General features: G+C 41.9%; 2 protein-coding genes across 6 annotated transcripts in view; both read right to left on the reverse strand.

The window, feature by feature from the left end:
* Positions 1 to 1,499: 1,499 nt before the first annotated feature.
* Positions 1,500 to 14,812, reverse strand: clasrp (CLK4-associating serine/arginine rich protein). Of its 3 annotated transcripts, XM_058079261.1 has the most exons (21): positions 14,690 to 14,812; positions 13,761 to 13,900; positions 13,439 to 13,536; positions 13,155 to 13,256; positions 11,620 to 11,699; positions 11,444 to 11,528; positions 9,160 to 9,293; positions 8,218 to 8,314; positions 7,785 to 7,863; positions 7,639 to 7,712; positions 7,249 to 7,290; positions 6,947 to 7,144; positions 6,358 to 6,645; positions 6,095 to 6,280; positions 5,961 to 6,000; positions 4,934 to 4,994; positions 4,178 to 4,236; positions 4,048 to 4,094; positions 3,851 to 3,936; positions 3,309 to 3,333; positions 1,500 to 2,032 (listed from the first exon to the last, which is right to left on the reverse strand). In XM_058079261.1, exons 2-21 carry the CDS (start codon positions 13,857 to 13,859, stop codon positions 1,948 to 1,950), a joined length of 1,965 nt encoding a protein of 654 aa, XP_057935244.1. In that variant the 5' UTR covers positions 13,860 to 13,900; positions 14,690 to 14,812; the 3' UTR covers positions 1,500 to 1,947. The 3 variants fall into 3 exon arrangements, 2 of the variants coding, with proteins under 2 accessions (XP_057935244.1, XP_057935245.1); XM_058079262.1 differs by lacking the exon at positions 13,155 to 13,256; XR_009131365.1 differs by lacking the exons at positions 1,500 to 2,032; positions 3,309 to 3,333 and having other exon boundaries at positions 5,957 to 6,000.
* Positions 14,813 to 15,620: 808 nt separating this feature from the next.
* LOC131134224 (protein jagged-1) overlaps positions 15,621 to 25,043 on the reverse strand; it is a 44,436-nt gene continuing 35,013 nt past the window's right edge. For 2 of the 3 annotated variants that reach the window (XM_058079257.1, XM_058079254.1), the window contains 6 exons: positions 21,350 to 21,463; positions 18,276 to 18,389; positions 18,120 to 18,166; positions 17,819 to 17,995; positions 16,819 to 16,969; positions 15,621 to 16,741 (listed from right to left, as the gene is read on the reverse strand). In XM_058079257.1, the coding sequence (XP_057935240.1) occupies positions 16,293 to 16,741; positions 16,819 to 16,969; positions 17,819 to 17,995; positions 18,120 to 18,166; positions 18,276 to 18,389; positions 21,350 to 21,463 (1,052 nt within the window). In that variant the 3' untranslated portion in view covers positions 15,621 to 16,292. The remainder of the gene's footprint in view (positions 16,742 to 16,818; positions 16,970 to 17,818; positions 17,996 to 18,119; positions 18,167 to 18,275; positions 18,390 to 21,349; positions 21,464 to 25,043) is intronic. The other variant, XM_058079255.1, reaches the window with a different exon arrangement.

Genomic DNA, 25,043 nt, shown 5'->3' on the forward strand with positions numbered 1-25,043 from the left:
AGATTTATTATATGGATTTATAATGATATTTATAACACATATTTCCTTTGTTTTGGTTAAAATTTAACCATATAAAAATTGCATGGAAACACAAGATATTTTCATATTAATGCTGCTGAACAACAAAAAAAAATACATTCACATCATTTCAGTACATTTCCTGCAAAGTTTTTCATCCTATAGTTCAAAACTACAAAACTACTCTTGCCCGAAGTGCGCTGGGATAGGCTCCAGCATCCCCCCTTTGACCCAAATGAGGATAGACGATATAGAAAATTGCTACCATTCATCAACATAAATGTAAATATAATGTGGAGTGAGAGTGCTTTTGACTTGATGGATTATTTTATATCAATTGCCCACGTGGGTGGAACAAAACAAGGTTTGGAGAATAGGTTCAATCTGTCAATTGAGTTAACTCTGAGGGCTCCTAAAATTAAAAATTCACCCAAAAATGATGAGAAAAAAAAACAATGCCTCAAAATTTTGCAGTTCAAGAAGGGATAAAGTCCTGGCTCTGCTTTTTCTTAGTTTACACACTAAAAGGTTGCAGGAAGTCACACTCAAAAGCAGTAAGACGACTTTGTCATCATGCGTCATCACTTGTTATGTAAAGCTCAGGAAGAGTGTTTTTTTTTTACTGTGGTTCGCGTCTTTTTACACTTGATACCAAAAGGTACAGCAACGACCCAAATCCCTTCCACAGTATCGGTTCTAGTGTTTGGGGGTTTTAATACACCCATGTTCAAGTACAAAGAAATTGGTTCTGATTTCAGTGGAAGATATTTTAACTCATTTCATCACCTACCAAAGGCATATTTATAACGCAAAGAGGTGATGATGCGACTGCACGATAGAAGAGAACATGTTTGGTGCATTTTATAAGAGGTCAGCCTCTATCTCTCCCATGGAAATACATGCTCTGCAGCAACTAAGAAGTGAAAAGCCATCTTGCCGTGTCGCGTCAAGGTGGTTATGCAGAGAGGAAATTTTTAACACATGCGCACAGTTCAGTTGCAAAGCTGAAAATTGTTAATTGTTCATGGTGTGTCTTTGTAAAAAATACAAATAACTTAATGTTTTGTGTTTATGTTGTGGTGTTGTTGTTCAGATATTTTGGCTGAATGGCCACCAGTCCAGGGTGTACCCCGCCTCTTGCCCGAAATCAGCTGGGATAGGCTCCAGCATACCCCTGTGACCCTAATTAGGATAGATATGTGTATATGGCTAAACATGAACTGATATTTTGCAGATACTTACCTACTGTATGGTCTTCTGCCGATTACTAAAGAAAGGAAAAGAGTAGAAACCAACTTTTTTTCTAATGAAAGAGGAGTCTAATCTTTCTTTTGGTATATGTCATGTACATACAGTGGTCCAAATCATCAAAAATGTCTGGTACCGTGAGGGACGGCTTTAGAAAAAAGTCTGGTACGAATCCACTTTCTATTCAATAAAGGCTTCCGTCATTAAAAAGACACCATTCACTTAAAGACGTATTAATGCTCATTTTGCATCATGATGACTTTTATTTTGGACATGCCAGTCAGCAGAAAGATTTAGAAAAGGAGCAAGCGAGGATCTCATTGAATCAGGGTTACATGACCTAAAAAATGTTTTGTTCAGTGTTGTGAAGGAAGACATGGAAGCTAAAAAAAAGGCAAAATGCTCAATGCGAGACACTTTATAGAAATATGAGAGGAAGTGTTCAAGAAAGAAAGAAACATAACGAGGAGCATGCAGAGGTCAAAAAAACATAAACCGGTTTAATAACCCTGCAGCGACTGACGGCAAAAAAAAAAAAATGAAGATAGGAATTAGCAAAGAGGTCAAAGTTGGCAAGAGAACATACTTTGAGGTGTAGATGTGTTTGTCAACAACTTGACCACCCTGTCCTCGGTGCTGCTTTATTCTTCAGATATTTCCAACATTGACCCTTGGATGATTTCAGTATCGGCTGTACGGACTCCTGGAGCGAGAGCGAGACCGGGAGCGGGACCGAGAGCGGGATCGAGAATGAGAGCGTGACCTCCTAGGACCAGGAAACAAAAAAGGTCAGAATGAAAGACATTTAAAATACTTACTGGTTGACTTTCTTGACAGATTACACAATAATGCATGATAAGAACTATTTTTTTTCTTATTTGATCTTTTAGTTTTGGAATAAATTCAATTTGTACCTTTATTTATTGTATTTTATTTTTACTTTTTATTTCAGTAGTCTGTGCAGCACTTTGGAAACTCTGTTTATAAAATGTGCTATATAAATAAAGTGCGCGGCACGGCGGTCGAGTGGTTAGCGCGCAGACCTCACAGCTAGGAGTACCAGGGTTCGATTCCACAATTTTCTACAATGTGCCCATTGCTGAAAGCTTTTTAATATGTTGCATTGACGTCAGCTGCCCTGTCTTTTGCATAATCCTTTTGATTTCTCATATAAACTACTGGCATATAGATTTGAATTGAGGCTGCACGGTGGAAGGAAACCCGAGTTCAATTCCACCCTCGGCCATCTCTGTGTGGAGTTTGCATGTTCAACCCATGCATGCGTGGGTTTTCTCCGGGTACTCCGGTTTCCTCCCACATTCCAAAAACATGCTAGGTTAATTGGTGACTCCAAATTGTCCATAGGTATGAATGTGAGTGTGAATGGCTGTTTGTCTATATGTGCCCTGTGATTGGCTGGCGACCAGTCCACGGTGTACCCCGCCTCTCGCCCGAAGACTGCTGGGATAGGTTCCAGCACCCCCCGTGAATGAATAAATAAAGTGGATTGGATTGGAAATACTAAATCTAACATTCAGTGGTACACACGCCCCTATTGTTTTAAATGCTAGTATGATTAGCATTGGATGTAATGGAAATGAATAAACTAAGATTACAGCAGGGGTCTCAAACTCAATTTACTTGGGGCTGGGGCGCATCAGGTTTTCAAAAAAATAAAAAAATAAAAACACTTTTTCAGTGCTTTGATCTCAGTCATGAATGATGAGAGAAAAACGAAAACAGGCGGGCTCGTTCGCTTGCGTATGGGCGGGGCAAAATCGCGTCAATTGTGTCCGGTGTGCACGCAGCTTTAAGCTGTCATTTCTGGGTACATGAAACCATACGGCATCCATATCAAACTATTAAGGCGAGGGCCTCAAACTAGCATCCTGCGGGCCGCATTTGGCCCACGAGTTTAAGACCCCTGGATTACAGTGTGGCAGTGCTTACTCATGAATAAGTAGTGGGAAGACGGGGGGCGGGGGGAACAAAAAAAACAAAGAGTTGCTTGGCAATGAAGAGGAAGAGGAGTTCTCACATACCTTCTGGATGAGCTGGAATCTCGGCCTGGAGGGACAAGAGCACACAGAGCTGCCATCAAAACACAAGCAAGCCACAAGAACCTCTTGGGGCCTGTAAAACTGTCACCGGGAGCATCACTGACATTGGAATGGAAAACGTGGAAAACGGCTAAAGCCGGCCATTTTGAACACAACGGCACATTGCTATCAAACTAAAAAACAATGGAGGACAACTGTGAAGTGACTGCATCCCACGGGAGACGGCAGGCAGCAAGAACAAGGACGTATAATACTGCAGGTATAACTCTGTATCCTCGACGAATGTTAAGTTGACCAATGAGTGGCCATTGGTGCTTTAAGTCAAACGTACAGCATTTTTTTTATGCCAATAGAAAACATAAATCGTGAATCTTTGCTTTGGGAGGCCCCACGTGGCTTCTGGAGAGAGAGAGAGAGAGAGAGAGAGAGAGAGAGAGAGAGAGAGAGAGAGAGAGAGAGAGAGAGAGAGAGCGAGAGAGAGAGAGAGCGAGAGAGAGAGAAAGAGATCCCGAAGTCTTACTTACCATATTTGGAGGGAGAGGGCGAGTGGCTCTGCCGGCCGTACTGTCGCTCCCATTCATCGCGCTCTTTCTCGCGCCGCTCACGCTCCCTAAACACAAAAAAAAAAGCCTTGGGGTCAGACGGTTGCAACACACTCAAATACCAAACAGTCCACCTGCGCGCACACACACACACACAAAACACACACACACTGCCTTACTTCATGCGTATCTTGCGTGCCATGGCTCGCAGTTCTCCCTCTCGCTCCTGTAAAATAACCACGTAGCAATAAGAGGAAATGGAGGAGAATGAGTCTTTGTTGCTGCTGTGCTGAATTCAAGTCAACACACCTGTCGTTTATGCTCCTGTTGTTGGATCTTCACCTGGGCTGCTTTCTTATCCGCCTTGGCTGCCAGAGGAAAAAATATGTAATTATGTTAAAAATATATACACATTTAAAAATGACAAAACAACACCAAAAATAATGACTGAACTAATACATTCCAGATCCAAATTTTTGGATTTTGGCTTCAAAATGCAAAAAAGAAAACATGGCTTTGAGCCAAAAATAACCTTAAAAAAATAAATAATAAAAAATATCATAATAATAAAATAAAATAAAAATAAAACAAAAAAAATAAAATACCTATTGTAAACAACCATTATCAATGGTTCATCAGCTGATCAAATAGACTACAGCTGCCATTTGACACCCCTGCACAACCCAAAGCTCCATTTAAAAAAAAAAAAAAAACCACCCCAAATCATGACAGTGCCATGAAAACATCTCAGATGGGATCTCCTTGTCATGCAACAACATCGGAAGCCACCAGGTACGTTTTTCTCTTCAGAGAATAAAACTTTCAATGTACCACATTTGGTGCGTTTGTGTAAATTTGAAACTGGCAATTTTGTAGCGCTGAAGAAGACATTTTTGTTCTTAAAACGCCATCTGATGGGTATCGGACTGCAGTAACAACCTTTCATTTGGGGTGTCCAAAGAGCAGCCCGGTGACCATTTGTGGTCATTGGCGGTTTTGCAGCACATTGTAAAATAGTTTAAAAATAGTAAAAATGTTTCACACACTCACGGCTCCTGCACTTACACTGCTTGTTGAGGGCCTTCTGCATACGTAGCTTGAGCTTCTCCTGTGGTGTCAACTTGGACTGTGGGCAACACAACCGTGTTAGCAAAAAAAATACACAGAAAAACGTTTTAGATGTGCTACGACATAATTTGGATAATGTCCACTTCACACATAGTACTGTTTGTGGATTATTCGGTCGAAAAGACAACAGGTAAATGAGGCCCTACATATAGAGTGTTAGCGGCAGCAGCTCCTGAAGCCACCACACAAGTGTCCAGTAAATTTGGAATACACCAAACAGTGTCAGGGGAGATTAATGCAGTAGGACAGCTGAGGGAACAGCGAGGGACACTACGTGAAACAAGTGCAAGTTCAGGTCCGGCGAGTTCACAAAAGAGCCAGTGGCATTTTGCTGCCGACACACCCAGCAGTGGGCTGTTTAAACCTGGCCAGGCAAGAAAAACTGCAGGTCACAACACCGCAGGCAAGTCAAACACGGGAGCACTACTCAAACTGAGGGCTGGCGTGTATGCAAAGCTCCTCTTTCTCTGCCAGGAGGAGAAGCAGCAGCGAGAAGGGCAGCCCAAACGTCCAGAGTGATTGACAGTAAACGACAAATCGCACCAAATGATCTCACCGTTTAAAACTGTAAGACATAAAAAACCTTCATTTGTTTAAACAAGCCCAGACGTTTGTCCAGAACACACCCAACATATCCCTGAACGAACCATGGCTCAGGAGTATGTATGAACGTTTGAAAAAAAAAAACAACAAAAAAAACATGTAAATATGAACACGCAACACAATAATGGTAATAACGGTGCCTGAAGTCCACTTTAAGTCCACTGGAGCAACATGTTTCACTTCACTTGTGTAAGACGAAGGCTACGGGTGGAGGGGGTTAAACAAGAAAAGAATGATTATTTTGAGTGGCAACAAAGGCTTCTCCATCCCCATGTGCTGGACACCTTGTCAGCCTGTCAGGGATGAGGGAGGCGTAGTAGGCTTTAGCAAGAAAGCTCAGTGAGATCAAATTCTTACTGACTTTGGCAGCTCCCGTCTTTTTACCACCCGCTGTTTCAGGCCTGCAGGGATGGATGACAAGCATTGAGCGGTTAGCGATGGACGGCAAGGAGGGTCGACGACGCCATCGCCGTCAGATTGCCTTCACGGTCTTACTTTCTTAGTTTGTCGGTAATTGTTTTTGAAGGATCGGGGGGTCCTCTGTGCTCAGGGGAGGGGCTGTGGTTGAGGCGACTGGGAGACGGCGAGGGACTGCGGCTGTCGCTCTCGCCCCGCCGATGACTGCCACTGCGTCGGACGCTTCGCCGTGAGGAGCCCCCCTGCCGTGAGCTGGAGCGGGATCTGGTACAAAAAAAAAAAAAAAAGTGAATTCAGGTCGAGGCTATACCTGTTTAAAAAATTCCAGGACATATCTTGACCTTGTTCGCCTCCTTGAAGTGTATCGTCTCCTCTCCCGGTCTCTCGGCCGCTCTCCATCACGGTCGTTGGATCGCGATCGCGATCTCGATCGGTCGCGTCTCCTGCGGGATCCTCCCCTGTCACGCGAGTACGATCGGGAATATCGTTTCAAGCGGGAATGGGAACGACGCCCGTCCCTTCCCCGCCGTCCTCGTCGGTTGCGGCGTGAACGGGAGGATGAGGAAGACGGTGATGAAGAGCGGGATGAGGAGTACGAAGGAGAACGACTGGATGATGACCTTCGTCTCCTGAACAAATACAAAAGCTAAGTTTTAGCCACACGAACGCCACAGTTACTAGCCTGCTGTTTGTATGATCCTTTGATTGATACAACTTTTATTGCTAGTAAATCGACATGCACACAAAAGTAGTCCAATGGAGTCACATGAGAAGAAAAACTCTTGCCGCATCATGCACGGTGGTGTCATTGCAGATTAACAAACCTCACCATCAAATACTATCAGCATTGGGAATCAGCCTCTGCAGTGATCATGTCAACGGTCAAAAAGACTAACCAATGAAAAGCCAGGAGAAGGGAAAGTTACCGACCGGGAGCCCCTGCTATGACCTGCAGGGTGCTGCGCGTTGGAGGAGGCGTGGGGGGCGCCGGCTTGTGATGCTGCCGCTGCTGCTGCTGCTGCTACCGTTTCGTCATCGCTGCCTCCAAAGCTGGTGATGAAGGTGATTTTCTCTGGACCCGGCGTCCGAGAGCGCGAGCGCGACTCAGAGCTGGATTCTGACTCGGGCCTGAGAAAAAGAGAAATCAAACAATTCCTGAGTGTAACACACATGAACGCACACATGCCATAATATGGCTTACAGAAGGGAAGAGAGGGGGAAAATAAATTCACCGTTTGTAAGGATCGTAGGTGGGACTGTCTCTCCTTGCGTAGCTGATTGATGAGCACAAGAAAATAATAATAATAAAGCCATTAATGCCAAATATTGTGTATTATAGTAGTACAGTAAGGCAAAGTATGAGTTATGATAAACATAAATTGTCCATGTAATGCTTGAATACCATTGTAAGCTTTATGTAAACAAGTTCTGTTGGCTTGCTATTCATACTGGAGCTATTAAATATTTCATCATAGTTGAAATAAAAAGGTATTTTTGCTAGTCCATTAGAACAATTGCATACAATAAGAGATTTCTCCCATTAATTGTGTCACTGGTAGTGTGCTTTAATTAATACTTTTATATAGACATTTTTTATATATATAGTCACGCAAAAATATTACCTTGGTGGGCTGATCTGTCGACCTTTTAATCTTTTCTCTCTAAACTCTCTCCTTTGTCGGCGAGAACGGCGGCCCTGAAATCACCCAACATGTCACACAACGAGCAGCAAGCAAAGAGACGTCATAACAAGAGTACGTGTACTAACCGAGTACATGGCTTTCTCTGCCTCCAGCGCTTTGGCATGCTTGATGGCCTCCACCTCCTCTTTGTCCTTCCTCAACATCCTGATGGACACAGTTGCCGTACATACCGTCAAGCTCAGTACTTCCTTAATAACGTTTGTTTACTGCTACTCAAAAATAAACATGGAATTGAACCCCTCAAGCAACAAAACCACCATATCATTAGCATAAAAAAGCGAATGCACATCTTAACTCAATATGTCTAAATGTAATCCTATACATTTACATTATTGCTTCACTGTACTTGTGTCAAAAATCAAACAGAGGTGTCAGACGTAACTGATTGCACCCGACAGTTGCAGTCCTTTCATAGTGGAACTAGCGCCCTCTGCTGTCAAAAATGGGAACAACACTGCAGTAAGTTGTAATGTTATGTAAAATGTTATTAAACGCTACCTGACAAAGTCTCCTTCAGCCATGCCGTAAGGGGTGGCGGTTTTGTTGAGTTCCATTTCCTGTTCTTTGTTCAGCTCGTCAATGTCAACCTCCACATCTGCAAACGCATGCAAACACAACTATGACATACAGTGGTTATCTCTGTGTATTTCTTATTCAGCATTCGTGATCCTGCAAATTAGCGTATTTTTGGTCAAACGCCTAACGTAATAGTTGTAGTACAGAATGCCTCTAGAGCAGGGGTCTCAAACTCAATTTACTTACAAAAAAAAATTGAAAAAACTTCGCTTTGGTTCCAATTTTCTACAAGAAAAGCTCTGATAAAAAGTAAGATATTTGAGAACAGTGGAATGTTTTATTTTTCTACACAAAATAAGATGAAAAATAAATAAACAAATCAAGAATAAAGAAAATCAATCAGTAATAAATGAATATAATAATAATAATAAAATGGCAAATAGTAAAAACTTAAGAAACCACATATAGTTGGTGGGTAGACAAATTATTTTTTTCAGATTAAAATTAACAAAGTATTATTAGAGCCCTGTAGACAAAACACGACTATAGTCACATTTATACTTTTTTTATTTACAACATATTGCTCAACTGCAGGGTCTTGAGACACATGCTAACTAGCAAACTAGAGAGCTAGCGACCTAAAAGTTATTTCCTTTAAACTTAAATAGCCAAAAACTTACCACTTCCACACGGATAGGGAGGTTAACTATTAACAGTTATTTAACCTTTAACATGAACATTAATCAAACGTAATAATTTTTTCTGGGTACATGATACCATACAGCATCCATATCAAACTTGCGCGGGCCGCACTAACATTAAACTTTCATATCAAGGCGGGGGCCTCAAACTAGTGTCCTGCGGGCCCCATTTGGCCCGCGGGCCTTGTGTTTGAGACCCCGGCTCTAGAGGGTGTTTGCTCACCGATATCTGGGATAACCTCATCTTCTTCGGATTCGCTGTTCTCCGAATCGTCGTCCTTGTCAGATGCCGGGTCAGGCTCTGTCACGGTGCTGTCCTCGTACGTATAACCAATGGCAACCTTTTTCTCAGCCAACCTGCATCACGAGTGAAATAGGTTTGTCAAAAATCATATACAGATGCTTGGGTAAGGAAACCATTATCAATACTGGTGACAAGACAGAACTCAGGAAGGTACGAAATGAACTGAAAAGGGGAAACAGAAACATCTACTGAAGAAAGCTAAGCGAGAAACAGGCAAAAAATAATGTCTGGGCTGTCTAAAGTGGGATGAGAGAGTTCACTGGTTTCAATCTTAAAAAGTCATGGAGACGCTGGTGCTTGCACACCTGACAACTTAGATGTGTGCAGTGAAAGACCCACTGGAGTACACATACCAGCCCCATGTGGGGTGGACCATGCCGTTTATATATCCGCTGCAGAGGGCCTAGTCCTCCCTGGACAGACCAAACACTTCGATCCGCATTATATTCTTCGATTTCTATTCTGACTTCAACAGCATCCAACCCAGGCCGCTTAGGGAAAAGTCGGAGCATGGAAGTGGACGCCTCCCCTCATCACCTTCATCACAAACTACCCGACAAGCAGACCGCGGTGTGTGTGAGGCTTCAGATCTGTGCAACATCAGAGCCTCCTGAGGGAAGAGCGAGTTCCCCCATTCCTGTGCACCGCCTACACTGCGCATTTGAAGTACTCTTCCAAGTCGTGTCATCGATAAAAATATTCTGATGACACGGATATAGTGGGATGTTTTAGGGTGAATGACTGATGTGGCGTGGGGAGAAATTATCTGCAGCTGAATGTGGACAAGACAAAAGGAAGATGCTAATTTCAGCTGTAAGAAGGCCGCCCACCGCCGTAAGCTGGTAGTGATGTGGAGCAGGTAACATACAGTATATACCTCCTACGTATATACACCATAAATACCTCGGGGGTCAACTTGGACCGCAAGCTTGAGTGATCCACAAGTGTGGCACTCGAAGAAAAGGGCCTGAGAGGGCTGGTTGATGTCCTTGAATGTCTGCAACTAACTATAGGGCTGGCCTGGCCAACCACCGGCTTGCGAGCCTCATGCGACTCTTTAGCTAGTTTCATGCTGCTCTCCTGGAGCTTTCACATGACATGCGTCAAAAATGCTTGACTGATGCTGCCATTCATTCCCCTTACTGCTAGATGGCACGCTGACGAGGTAAGCCTGTTAGAGTGACGTCAAACGCATGACGAGAGAATATCTGGCGTGACATTGTTTGAATTGTAAACAATTTCCGTTAAGTTGGCTCTCAAAATGGCAGGGAAAAAATGCACAGTTAAACGAAAATATGAAGAACACAGGAATTTTTTGACAGAATGGGAGAGTTCGGTCTGTCTTATGTCACGCAGCATTAGTTAGCGCATTTCAAAGCTTTCGATCTTCAGCGTCACTTCAGCTCACTCCATCTTAACATCGAACAGGAAGTTCCCAAAAGGGACTGAACTTCGCAAAGCACAAGTTGGTCAAGTTTACGAAACACTCGGAGACCGTAATGCTTGCATCATATCAACTGGCTTGGAACATCGCACAGACTAAAAAGCCATACAACTAAGGGGACTTCATTAAAAAAAAATGCCTCATTGACGCCGTTGAAATATTGACGACAAACTAAAACGGAGCGTATCAGACATCCAACTGACCCGCCACAGTGTTGAACGCAGAATATCGGATATTAATACTGCTGTTAAATCACTAACTCATGATATTATCATGTTGGTGTGGGATGTTTTCAATGAATCTGGCTGAGCAGGGTCCTTCGTGTGCGTGCATACGTGATGAAGGCATGGGATGATGTTCATGTGTGCCCATGTGTATGAAAAAAAAGTGGCTCTTAGTCTCTGATTGGTTGGCCACCCTCTGCTATAGGGGGTTGGAATTAAGGTAATGGATTAAAAACAAAATGTTTTTTGTGGGCATCATACTGGTTACATAGGAGGAGGTGACCACAGACTGAACACTGTAAGGTCAAAGCTATCGTGTCTCTCAACCTCCCCCATAGCACCCGTTCAGCACCACACGGTCAGCGGTCTCTTTTATGGTATAACTGTTGTAAGAAGTATGGTATATTTACATATTTATAAGTTTCCACACATTGGAAAATGTATATTTTTGTTATATTTTGGATCAGATCCCCGGATCTCGTCCCTCTTGAGTTCTATCTTTGCAGGGTATCAAGGTGTGTGTATGTTTGCATACTTTTTCTTTTCATCCTCATTTGGTTTCTGTAGACCACCATAGAGCTCATCCACGTAAATCTGGTACAAACACTGTTCCTCGGAGACTGCAAGAGCACAAGTTCATGGACAATTACGGTCACATTGTGTGACAAATTAATGAGTTGTGCTGAAAGATTGACATTGTGTATTACTCACTGTTGGCAAAGTCGTTCTGCACCAGGCCTCTGTAGCGCTCATAATTGCACCTCCTCTCCTCCATCTCCTGCTCTGGAGTTCTGGGGATAAAACAATTTGATGTTAGTGTCATTTTATCATGACACCAACTTATATATTTGCCTTAAATAGATAATACTTAAACCAGTGGCATGAAATTGTGAAGGGACGCATACTTGACTTTGCCTATGCACACCATTTTCAGTCACGAATTGTGTAATTTAATCATAAACAATACGCACACAGTCCGCAAACTAATTTTCACGCTTTCGGGCGTACCGTCTCAAATCAGTGCTTCTCAACTTGATTTGGCTGCAGGACCATCTATCACCTCTTAAAGGGGAACTGTCCATCATTCACAATCCTTATGTGCAACTGGATCACATATTTATTTTCATTTTCGGTGTATTATAACTAGGGCTGTCAATCAATGCTGTTAATAACTTTTGTTGATCTCAATTAGTCGCATTTTTTCAGAGTTAACTCAGAATTAATCACATTTAATAGCAGACAGAAATAAAACGTTTTTATCATAAGGGAACTGATTCAGTGTGCAACAATAATTACATAAAATTTTGGAACTATGGGCAAAACAATATTCCGCAAGCATATTTTTGTATTACTATTTTTCTTTATTATTAGCATATTCGCTCTTAAACTCACCCACAAAAGTTCAGCAAAGACAAAATGTGAGCGAGTGAGACCTCTCACACTGACACAAACATGTTTTTTTTTATTACAGTGTCAGCTCAAAATAAGATTTGTTTATTTATGATACTTGTTTTAAATTCTAAATGTTTGTTTTCTGTTTAGGAACATTCAGATATGCTTATTGTTAAAGATTTGCCTCAATGTAGCTTTCCTTCATGAAATGTACAAATGAAAATACTGGGGCAAACACAGTGCAATAGTCATAAAACATATAATCAAAATGGTAATAGTAATGGTTTAATTTCATTTGAACATGCATCAGATTACAACGGAGTGCATCCCATAATCAGTTCACAGTTCCACATGTCCAAAAGGAGTAGGAAGAAGCAAAGCTTATTAAATCCTAGCCCTCCATCTGGTACTTTTACAATCAGTAACTGTTTGTTAATTTGTTCACTTCCTGCTTTCCTAATATAGATTACTTTTACAATCCGTAACTGTTTCATTTGTTCACTTCCGGCTTTCCATAATACAGTTTAGGGTTTTTTTTTATTATTGCAAACTCAATGTAATTTCTCTTTTAAAACACATTTAAATCCATAGAAATGAATAATTATATTACAGAAAATATTAGAAATGCTAGTTTTTTAATGTAAGCTGCGATTAGTCCCTGTCCCTGAGACTGTCATAGGGATGACCCTCTCCTCCACCAATTACATTGCATTCCTGTGGGAAATGCCACAAAATTTACTGGAATATTTATGCTAGTGCAAGTAAATGTGATTGAAATGTTCATTCGAACAAACGAAAATGATACGGAAATTGCTGAATGACATGAAAACATGGAACAACTATGGCAGACTCACGTGGTGCTAAGCAGCGCAGGCGTGTAGGTGGGGACATAGTCCAGATGAGCTCTCACATCAAACCTGTCAATCATGTTGCTGGCATCTCCTTGCCAGGGCATCCTTTAGAAAAGAACACGCTACAGTGAGCATCAACATATCACAGATTTACATGAGTGAATGAGAAAAGTTCATTTGACATCAAGATCAAAACAGTAGCTTTTGTATTTGTTAAGTAATTAATTAATGTTAAAGCATATTCAGATTAGAATGGTTAAGCTGACTTTTGTGCGCGTGTCCCTCACATGTTGATAGGAGACTCTGCAGCCACGGCCACAGCAGGATCCAGGTGAATTTTGTAGGCTCGGCCATGAACCTGAAGAAACTGGGCTGGGTCTTTTTTCTGAAGAGATAAAATGAGAATGTAAGACGGTAACTTTAAACTATACCGCTGTAGCTCACAATCCTAAAATGTGTCAGTTCAACTCTAAACTCCATTACAGGAAAAACTAGGTGGCAGTGAGAGAACAACACAAGACCCTCTGAGGGCCGGAAGATCGAGTTTGAGGAGTCAGAAGGTCTATATTTCTTATTATGCAAGAGTCGCTAAGTGACAATGTCTCTTACTATCTTCTCGTAGTACTCCCGGCGACGCTCGCCTCGCCGTTTGTAGTCAACCATCATGCCACGGAGCTTGCGCTCGTGTTTGCGGGCCTCCTGCCACATGACGGCTCCGCTGGGGGTGGGGGCGCGGCGGGGCACGGCTGCTGCAGGGATTTAAGGTGGGAAGGTAAATGACAGCTTTCAGGAATGTTTCTTGGATATGAAAGTAATACTCTATCAAACAAAAATACATCACAGAGGGTGATCCTTTGAGTTACACTGTAAAAGGTGATGGACATTATAAGATTTTTCGGACGAAATGCACTACTTTTTGTCATCAAGCAACATGCTACACAAACAGTATTCATAGTGGATGACTCCATGTTAAAGCAATTGGGACCAAAGGAACTATTTTTCTGTACAAAATCTGTTCAGACTTATTTAATATTTGCTGCATTAATTAAAGTTGAAGTTGATAATCACTGACTTGATTTTTACACATTTCAAAATGTTGTACTATAAGTATAAATCACGCTGAATTGCCGATTAAGACGATTATTTCTCAAAAAAAGGATAGCGTTAGCAAACTTCTCTTTAGCTCATATTTTGGAATTATGACGGAAACTGCTAGCAGCTAACCTGACTATGGAGATTACAGACAGCTAGGGTTGTCTGACTGTTTTGACTTACACGCCTTACGTCATGCATTCGCTTTTGTTTTAAACATATACTGACACAAATAGAAATACAACAAAAATACATGTTTACTCGTGTTTTATTATCAGTCTCAGCAAAATTACGATAACGCGTGCAGTCGTAGGGCCTAAACTACCCTAGTTTAGCTTAGCTAGCTTAGCTAGGCTAATTGCCGCGAAACTAACAAGTCAACAATTATGTACCTCACTACAGTTCGAGAAAGCATGTTTAATGTAATTTTGAATTCAACTGCTTACCTGTTTCACTGGCAACTATTACACAACTGGGTTTATTATTCGATGACCCAAGAGGCCACCGTACACGACTTCTTCTTCCGCGCTGGTTTTCTTCTTCGTGGAGTCTGAGGTCGGTGATGGTCAACTGCCCCCTACTGGCCGGAAGTGCAACTGTTTAAAACTCAACAACGGTTTTTTTAGGGAAGTGCTGAATCAAAAAAAATGTCAATTGCTTACAGTGTGTGGTTGTGTATTAATTTACATATTTCTTAATTGTATTTTATTATTGTCCAATATATTCCCCTATAATTCATATTACACTAAATTTGGAGTTTGAATGTTGTCCCCCTGCATGTGTATATGGGTTTTTTTCCAGGTACTCCGGCTTCCTCCTACATTCCAAAAATATGCATGTTAAGTTAATTGATCCAACATACCCCCCACCCCCCCATGAGGATTACGCATCATAGAAAATGGAGTGTCCATCATGGAATATCTTGGATATTGCACCATAGCAGGTTGTAGTAATCCTGACACAAGTTGGACAATATTAAGGTGCATTCAAGACTGTTCTCAGAGGCTCAGCAAATGTTGTAGTCTGTGACATCCTGTGGCACACTGCAGGTGTATGGAGGGTCGTAGCCAAGCAGCAGAGTGAGTGTGCATGCGTCTGTTTCCTACATTTCCTCCTAACCAGGGCGGTTACGGGAAGCCTTTTCTAGCCTGCTGCTGTTTGCACAGGCCAAAGGTCACATTGGGCATAACTGTCTTTTTTTTGCATCCCACTGCCTTGACAAAAAAAAAAAAACTTTTCCTTTCATACACTGTCACTGAGTTCAACATGTTTATATGCATGGCATTCATTCATATGTACACAATCTAATGTGATTTATTATGAGAACATTATTAGTTTAACCTGAGAATTTGAATAATAACTCCCGTTCCCGATAAATCCAAACTGGTAAATGCACTTTTATTACAATCCACATTTTGCTGGAACGTCATCTGAGACCAAGTAATACAATAAAAGTGATCTCATACCGAAGCACAGTACAAAAAAAAAGAGCATCAATATGTACAATACATTTATGTACAAAAAATATTTTACATGTAGAGTGGGGTGAAAAAACATCTACGTTGACAAATTGCAGCATCACAAAGACAATACAGGCAACTGTTTAAAAAAAAAAAACAATTTCATGAGGCTTTAAAGCACAACTCTGAGGTTTGTGTCTTTGACTTGCACAATCACATCAAGTCCAAATGTCCAGTTAATGGACACAGTGGAGCTATTTCCCTTGTAAATACAATAATATACAAGCACATTCATTCACTTGGACTTTAAATAATCATCCTTTCATTCCTTCATTGACCCACTTAGTCAAATATTGTCCTGAATTACAAATAGGCAGTCTGACACAATTCCAGGCACTGCGAGGTCACTGCAAGTGTCCAAGATCATAACGTTAAACATCACGGTGCCTTCAAAGACATACTGGTCTATCTGAGCTGAGATGAGGCCCATGTGCATCCCAAAAAAGAACCTCCATACCGAAAAGTGGACCCTGTGAGCAGAAGAGTGCAAAGTATGCATGATAAAATAATAAGCCAGAGAGTTCAAAGGTCAGACTTCTAGTTCTTGGTTGTCTGTGCAGTGGATGCGGTTCAGCTTCTCCCTCTCTTGGTTGGAAATGTCCACTTTGGGATGTCCACTTTGAAGCGGCTTTAGCGCAGGGGAGGGATATGGAAGCGTGAGTTCGATCTCCTCGTAGCAACGTGGGGCGGTGGCGTCGGTGGTAGGGGCGGGATCTGGTGTCTCGGTGAGGGTGGTGGTGGCCGAAGGAATCAGAGCGACGGGGAGGGGGCGGTCCACATTTCGAATGAGGTTGACAAACTCCCTCTGATTGTTGATGCTTTCTTCCGGCGGAACGGCCTGCTGCTTCTTCCGCTTGTGATGGATATGAGAAAATATGAAGGCACAGGTAGCGCAGCCACACAGCATCACCAAAGCCAAGATGCCCACCAGGATCATGTAGAAGCTGACGCCCCCACTGGTTGTGTCCGACATGGCACCTGGAGGAGGGGGGACGGACATTAATGATGAAATAATTGGAGGCGTTGTGCTATTTAAAAAAAAACACTCCTCTTACCTGGACAGTGTGGACCAAAACAAGGATTCTTCAAGCTCAGGCACTTGTTGCCATAGTAACCCTCAGGACAAGCACACATGTACCTGCCATCTATGCTGTGACAGGGCACCCCCTCCTGGCAGGGGTTGGGGTTGCAAAGATCCAACACTACCTGAAATAAAAAGTGCCAATCTATTATTATTCATTTTATTGTTGTTGTTATTATTACAGTAGCTTGGAATGACGTACGGTGTCATCTTATAAAAAAAACCCTCTAAACTCATCACACAGCAACTTACCACTCAAAAGGTATGTCTAAGAGATAAACAAACAAGTACTAATATGAATTTAATTTGGCCAAAAAATAAAATATTTTCCCATAATGCAGTGCCTCCAAGAAAAATAATTTATTGCTGCCTGCTGGGGCGCTGCAATGACGTCAGCCTCCCTCTGTGCTCTGGGCTAATCTGTCTCCCTCTGGTGGACAGAGGCAGCATCCACCCATCCTTTTTCTATACCCCTTGTCCTTTAATGAAATGCTTTGTTCAGCTGTAATAAAAAGTGCCAATCTATTATCATTCATTTTACTGTTGTTGTTATTATCACAGTAGCTTGGAATGACGCACGGTGTCATCTTACAAAAAAAACCTCTAAGCTCATCACACAGCAACTTACCACTCAAAAGGTATGTCTAAGAGATAAACAAACAAGTACTAATATGAATTTAATTTGGCCAAAAAATAAAATATTTTCCCATAATGCAGTGCCTCCAAGAAAAATAATTTATTGCTGCCTGCTGGGGCGCTGCAATGACGTCAGCCTCCCTCTGTGCTCTGGGCTAATCTGTCTCCCTCTGGTGGACAGAGGCAGCATCCACCCATCCATTTTCTATACCCCTTGTCCTCTAATGAAATGCTGTAATTATCTGGAACTTACAGAAATGTTGAAAAATACATAAAACACACATAAAAATAAATGTATAAACTGTGTCATAATTTGGGGTCCTTGGCGCTCTACCGACCTCACAGCGGATTCCAGAATATCCAAAAGGACAGTTGCAGGTTGCGGTCCCTTCGTCCTTCTCCATGCACTTCCCACCGTGCAGACAGGGGGCGCTATCACAAGGACCTGGGGGGATTTGGCAGTGTTTTCCAGAGAAACCAGGCGGGCATAAACATCTGGGCCCTGATAGCTGGTCCTAATGCAGGACAATTTACATCAGACCATGACAGTGCAACATAATTGAGAGTAATTTGTGGAAATGCATGCAAATTAGCTGCTAGTCAGAAACAATCAAGCCAGCTGGGATATGGACAGTTCACCTCGCAACGTCCACCATTGAGGCACAACCCCCAACAGCTGCTGTTCCCTGATAAATGAGAAAAGACACAATCGTAACTCTGATCATGTCTAGTATGTGTCTTATTTGCATTTATATAAATAATGCAATGAATAACAAGAAGAGGAAATTCACTCACTGATGTCACAATTCGGCCCTGCCCATTCAGGAAGGCAGTCACACAAGTACCCTCCAATCAGATTGCGACAAGACCGTGCGTGAACGCATGTGTTCATTTCACACTCATCTGTGTCTAAAAAGACAAAAAAAGACAAAAAAGGTAATATTATTATCATCCATCCATCCATTTCCCTCCGCTTATCCGGGTCCGAGTCGCGGGGGCAGCAGTCTCAGTATGGAAGCCCAGACTTCCCGGTCCCCGGCCAACCTCCTCCAGCTCCACCTGGAGGACACAAAGGCGTTCCCAGCCCAGCTGTGAGACATAATCCCTCCAGCGTGTCCTAGGTCTGCATGCCCGGAACACCTCACCAGGGAGGCGTCTGGGTCCATGTCCCAAGAACCAGATTTGGCCGCCCAGGCACCCGCCCTTGACCGCCACCCAACACACAATGCACCAGACCCTTATGCTTGCCCCCGTAGGTGGTGGGTCTACAAGGGGGAGATCCCGTGTGGCTTCTTCGGACTGGGCCCGGCCGGGCCCCACGGGTGAAGGCCCGACCACCAGGCGCTCGCCTGCGAGCCCCTCCCCCGGGCCTGGCTCCAGGGTGAGGCCCCGGTATCCCACATCCGGGCGAGGTACGGTTCCTCCTCTTGGTTTTTTTCATAAGGGTCTTCTGGTGGTGATTCACGGAGAGGTAATATTATCATATATATATATTTTAAATAATATTATCATGGGCTGCACGGCGGTCGTGTGGTTAGCGCGCGGGACCTCACAGCTAGGAAACCGGGGTTCAATTCCACCGTTGGCCATCTCTGTGTAGAGTTTGCATGTTCTCCCTGTGCATGCGTGGGTTTTCTCCCGGTACTCCGGTTTCCTCCCAACATTCCAAAAACATGCTAGGTTAATTGGTGACTCCAAATTGTCCATAGGTATGAATGTGAGTGTGAATGGTTGTTTGTCTATATGTGCCCTGTGATTGGCTAGCCACCAGTCCAGGGTGTACCCCGCCTCTCGCCCGAAGACAGCTGGGATAGGCTCCAGCACCCCCTGCGACCCTTGTGAGGATAAGCGGCAGAAAATGAATAAATGAATGAATATTATCATATATTTTCAAAATGTATATGTGAATGTGTGACCCCCTTGGCTTATTACTAGTGATGAAACCTGGGGGAGGTCGACCATGATAGACAACGAAGTCAGTAGCCACTTAGGGGCAATCAAAGCATGCTACTTTCTCAACTACTGTGCGCATAATATGTCATGCAAATAATTGCCTTTCACCAGCGTGGGCTTTAAAGGTCCACTATTATGCAAAATACGCCCACCACTTCACGGCGGACAGCTTAATGGAAAGGAAGGGAGACCAGGCTTCACTACACATCTTCAAATGAAACCTGACACTCAGCTTGTTTGATCTGCTGTGTGCAGCATCATTTTTTCCCATATAAAAACGCCACTGGTCAACCTACGGTATGAGCTCAGGTTGTTCATCTTAAAAGCAGTGTATATGTGTGTGGTGAGTTCGAGTGTACTAGAGAGCTAGAGGGGATTATCAAGTGTCAGAGTTATGTATCACTGTCGCACAGGGGGAGTCATTGTGAAATATGGTTCTTTGTTTTTTTTTTAACTTTACAATCCCCAGGCAGCTGTACTAGTACAGTATATACAATGTGTGTATGTGACCTGACTGTACACAATATCCCCTTCCCTGACAACGATCCAACACCATCATGCCCACAGGAACAGGCTTGTCAGTATAAATGAATGCAGCACAATGATGCTGGAGGTCCTGAAGGGTCTGTGGGAGAATTATATTACACTTTCTATTGCTTGACATTCCACTCACGAAAATACAATTTTTTACTAGCATCGAAGGTCTCATTTAGAATTAGCAGTAGATTCGATAAATGAAAGATTTCAGAGTGGAAATCTGTGAAGAGTTCCCCCGTGGCTCAGTAATGAGAGTTGTTTTCAATCCAATTGGATAATGTAAGTTCATGTTCAGGTCATTAGAATCCTTATTTGAATCTTAGCAAACATAATTAGCGTTGCAATGTTTTTCAAAATGATAATGGTTTTATTTCATTTGAACATGCATCAGATTACAATTGAATGCATCACATAATCAGTTCACAATTCCACATGTCCAAAAGGAGTAGGAAGAAGCAAAGCTTGTTAAATCCTACCCCTCCATCTGGTACTTTTACAATCAGTAACTGTTACATTTGTTCACTTCCTGCTTTCCTAATTTTTATATTTTTTTAATTTTTAATTTTTTTTATTTTTTGTCACGAACCGAAGTACGAGGTGATATGACCATACAATGACATATTGGGTACCATAGTACCTGTCAATATAGTGATATACATAGCACATCATGACTGGTTCAAGACTCTTCATCCTTGTATTTAGCAAACATCAACTGCTTGTATTGTTTCTTGAATTGGCTCATCGTTGTGCATTGTTTGAGTTCCTTACTCAATCCATTCCATAGTTTGATTCCACATACTGAAATGCTATGGCTTTTTAACGTAGACCTAGCATAGAAGTGTTTCAAATGTAGATCTTCCCTGAAGTATTGGATGACATTTTTAGGTAATTGGTTATTTTTAGCCTTATGCATTATTTTAGCTGTTTAAAGATGAACTATATCAGCAAGTTTAAGTATTTGTGATTTTAGAAATAAGGAGTTACTATGTTCTCAGTAGGCGGCATTATGAATTATCCTTACTGGCTTTTCAAAATGGACTTTAAAGTTGTGATTTCCTTTGCACTAAAATGGCAAAAAAAATTATATTAATTAATACTAATTGTTATCCTAGTGTGATTAATTCTGGATGCTTTTTCTTTCCATTTGCAATTTGTATGATGCCGAATTGGTGTCTTTTTGCCCCCAAAATGCACTATTGTAATTATATTTCCGTTATTTAAACTAACAAAGCAGTACAATATCATTCTATTTTCTTATATTGCATTATTTTCACCTCATTATCATCACATTCTGTTTTCCTGCCTCAACATCAGACATGCATGGACCAGTTCTAACAACACACTTGAGTTACAAATAGAGTGTATCTTGACCGACTGACCCAACTTGCAGGTCCTGCCGCTCCATCCAGGCGGGCAGAGGCAGCGGTAACCTCCAGGAACCTCCTGACACGTTGAACCTCGTCCACAAGGGCTTCGATCGCACCGCTTCACCGCTGTGAGGAGAAAATGTCCATCAACTACTGACCTGTGTAATGGGAATGTGTGCATCAAAGATGTGGATGTGTGCATGCATGGCCAATGGCACCGTGTGTGAACCGTGCAGCACTGGTATGCCGAAGCTTCTTAGTGGCTTTCATCATTTTCTTTCAGGCATTATTTTCTCCTGTGCAAACAGTGATAAATGCAATCATCTGCTGCGAAGCTCTTATGTCTCAAAGCACACACAGTGGAAAAGTGTGTTTAAGTAAAGCGGGACGGTGATGAGAAATAACAGGGGTCAAATCCATGTGTTGCCCTCATCTGAAATAGGTTTTTAAATAAGGACAACAGGGAACAATGAGCTTGAATTGAAATATGATGACATGCTGGGCAATATTGTTTCACTCCAGCCCTGTAGGTGGCGGTAATGCGTATTAAAATTATACAGTACTATCAACAGGATGTGGTGCCTCACTTGGTGCCAACGATTACATGAAAGAAATATGAATATTTACAAAGAAATATTTAAATATAAATATATATATATTTATTATATATATCACCTCACTTGGTGCCAATGATTACATGAAAGAAATATTAATATTTACAAAGAAATATATAAATATATATATTAATATTTACAAAGAAATATATATATATATATATATATATATATATATATATCTCTATATTTATTTATATATATTTCTTTATTCATTCATTCATTTTCTATCGCTTTTCCTCACAAATATTAATATTTCTTTCATGTCTCTCTCTCTCTCGATATATATATATTTCTATATTTATAAATATATATATATATATATAAAGAAATACATTAATAATAATATTTATATTAATGTTTATTCATATATTAATATAATATATTTCTGTTGAACTGTATTCTCAATATTAATATTTACATTACATTTTATATTACATTTAATATTTACAAAGAAATATATAATTATGGGCGGCACGGTGGTCTAGGGGTTAGCGCGCAGACCTCACAGCTAGGAGACCAGGGTTCAATCCCACCCTCGGGCATCTCTGTGTGGAGTTTGCATGTTCTCCCAGTGCATGCGTGGGTTTTCTCCGGGTACTCCGGTTTCCTCCCACATTCCAAAAACATGCTAGGTTAATTGGCGACTCCAAATTGTCCATAGGTGTGAGTGTGAATGGTTGTTTGTCTATATGTGCCCTGTGATTGGCTGGCGACCAGTCTAGGGTGTACCCCGCCTTATGCCCAAAGACAGCTGGGATAGGCTCCAGCACCCCCGCAACCCTCGTGAGGAGAAGCGGTAGAAAATGAATGAATTAATATATAATTATATATATATTAATATTTCTCTCTATATATTTATTTATATATATTTCTTTATTCATTCATTTTCTACCGCTTTTCGTCACAATTATTAATATTTCTTTCAGCTCTCTCTCTCTCTCTATATATATATATTACTCTATATATTAATATATAAAATATTAATATTATTATAATATATTATATAATATATAATAATATTATTATTTATATTAATATAATATACATATATTAATATAGTATATTTCTGCTGAACTGTATTCTCAATGTCTTTCTGTATGAGTCCATGCGCATATACACATCTTTGATGCATATATTATGTGGATCGCGACATTAAGCTCCACTCCTGATTCACTTCTCAGGTATCCATCATTAACAGGACCATCCTAAATGTTCCCATGCTTAGCTCTCTGTGTCTGTATGTCCACGGCTTTTCCACAAACCTGACCCTGACTCCAACCCTGGGCAATAATAACCCTCCCAAAACTAAACACAGCGTTCCAAACAAACAGATCCTTTAATGAACATTGGTTGTGCATATAAACTACCGTTGAAGCAACAGACAAGCGTGACTAACAAAAAACCCTTTTGTTGATCTGCTTGTCTGGCTCTCATCATAATATCCATCCAGCCATCCTCTCGACCGCCTGTCCTCATTAGGGTCACGGGTGAGCTGGAGCCTATCCCAGCTGATCTGAGAGAAAGGCCGGGTACACCCTGGACTGCAGCCAATCGCAGGACTCACATAAACAAAGAACCGTGCACAGTCACATACAAACCGATGGACTGTTTATAAACAGAGATTCGAACCCTTAATCTCCAGACTGTGAGTCCAACATGCTAACCAATCGTTCACCATTCGGCCCTCATCATAATAATGATAATAAAAAATGTTGTTGTGTATACATGCCAACAAGCAAATCCTGACGGAATGGAACAGCAGAGATGTGTTTACACTCTCAGCTGTGACCTGTACCTATCTAATATCTTCTGCTGTCACATACACACACACACACACACACACACACAATGGCCACACAAACACACATATCATAATCAGACTGCTTTGACAGCTCACTTGTTACTCCACCAAAACATGCTTGACCTTTTTTTCTTGCGTCATAGCACAGATGTGGAGGAGTTCATGAGGTGTGACGGGACTGCTGCAGGTCGGGGCATTCAAACATTACATGCTGGAGCTTGTGTCTATTTACATGGAAATGGAGTGTTTCAGGCTGCACGGCTGACGAGTGGTTAGCATGCAGGCCTCACAGCTAGGAGACCCGAGTTCAATTCCACCCTCGGCCATCGGTTTTCTCCGGGTACTCCGGTTTCCTCCTACATTCCAAACATGCTAGGTTAATTGGCGACTCCAAATTGTCTATAGGTAAGAATGTGAGTGTGAATGGTTGTTTGTCTATATGTGCCCTGTGATTGGCTGGCCACCAGTCCAGGGTGTACCCCGCCTCTCGCCCGAAGACAGCTGGGATAGGCTCCAGCACCCCCGCAACCCTTGTGAGGATAAGTGGTAGAAAATGAACGAATGAATGAATAATATTAATGGGGGGCTGCACAGATACTTGATCTCTCAAGCAAACCCAGCCATCATCATCGTCACTTAGAGCTGGATCTTGACTGCCACTATTATTATTATTATTATTATTACATATATATATATATATATATATATATAAAGTAGGCTGCACGGCGGTCGAGTGGTTAGCACGCAGGCATCACAGTTAGGAGACCTGAGTTCAATTCCACCCTCGGCCATCTCTGTGTTGAGTTTGCATGTTCTCCCCGTACATGCGTGGGTTTTCTCCGGGTACTCCGGTTTCCTCCGACATTCCAAAAACATGCTAGGTTAATTGGCGATTCCAAATTGTCCATAGGTATGAATGTGAGTGTGAATGGTTGTTTGTCTATATGTGCCCTGTGATTGGCTTGCCCCGCCTCTCGCCCGAAGACAGCTGGGATAGGCTCCAGCACCCCTTCGACCCTCATGATGATAAGTGGTAGAAAATGAATGAATAATATTAAATGGTAAAATGTACAGCAGACCACAATTGTTATATGTTAATCAGTCCTTGAACGCACCACTCGACCCAGATATTATTGTCTGAATATCTAACACAAGTGAATACCAAGATAAATGTGTCTTGCCTACAGTGAAGCATCATGGCCGGGGGGGCTGCATGGGGGCTCCCTGCAGTAAGGAGCCATGGTTCAAATAGTTTGAAATATTCATTGTTTGTCTTGCCGGCTACATA

The sequence above is a fragment of the Doryrhamphus excisus genome, chromosome 8 (genome assembly GCF_030265055.1).
Source record: "Doryrhamphus excisus isolate RoL2022-K1 chromosome 8, RoL_Dexc_1.0, whole genome shotgun sequence".
NCBI classification, from domain to species: Eukaryota; Metazoa; Chordata; class Actinopteri; order Syngnathiformes; family Syngnathidae; genus Doryrhamphus; species Doryrhamphus excisus.

Excerpts from the sequence above, each read along its gene's own strand:
- clasrp (XM_058079261.1), bottom strand. The coding sequence starts at position 13,859 with ATGTGGCAGGAGGCCCGCAAACACGAGCGCAAGCTCCGTGGCATGATG. Across the intron at positions 3,937-4,047 it reads GCACGCAAGATACGCATGAA|GGAGCGTGAGCGGCGCGAGA; the intron begins GTAAGGCAGTGT and ends TTTTGTGTTTAG. Across the intron at positions 3,334-3,850 it reads GCCCTCTCCCTCCAAATATG|GCCGAGATTCCAGCTCATCC; the intron begins GTAAGTAAGACT and ends TTGTCCCTCCAG.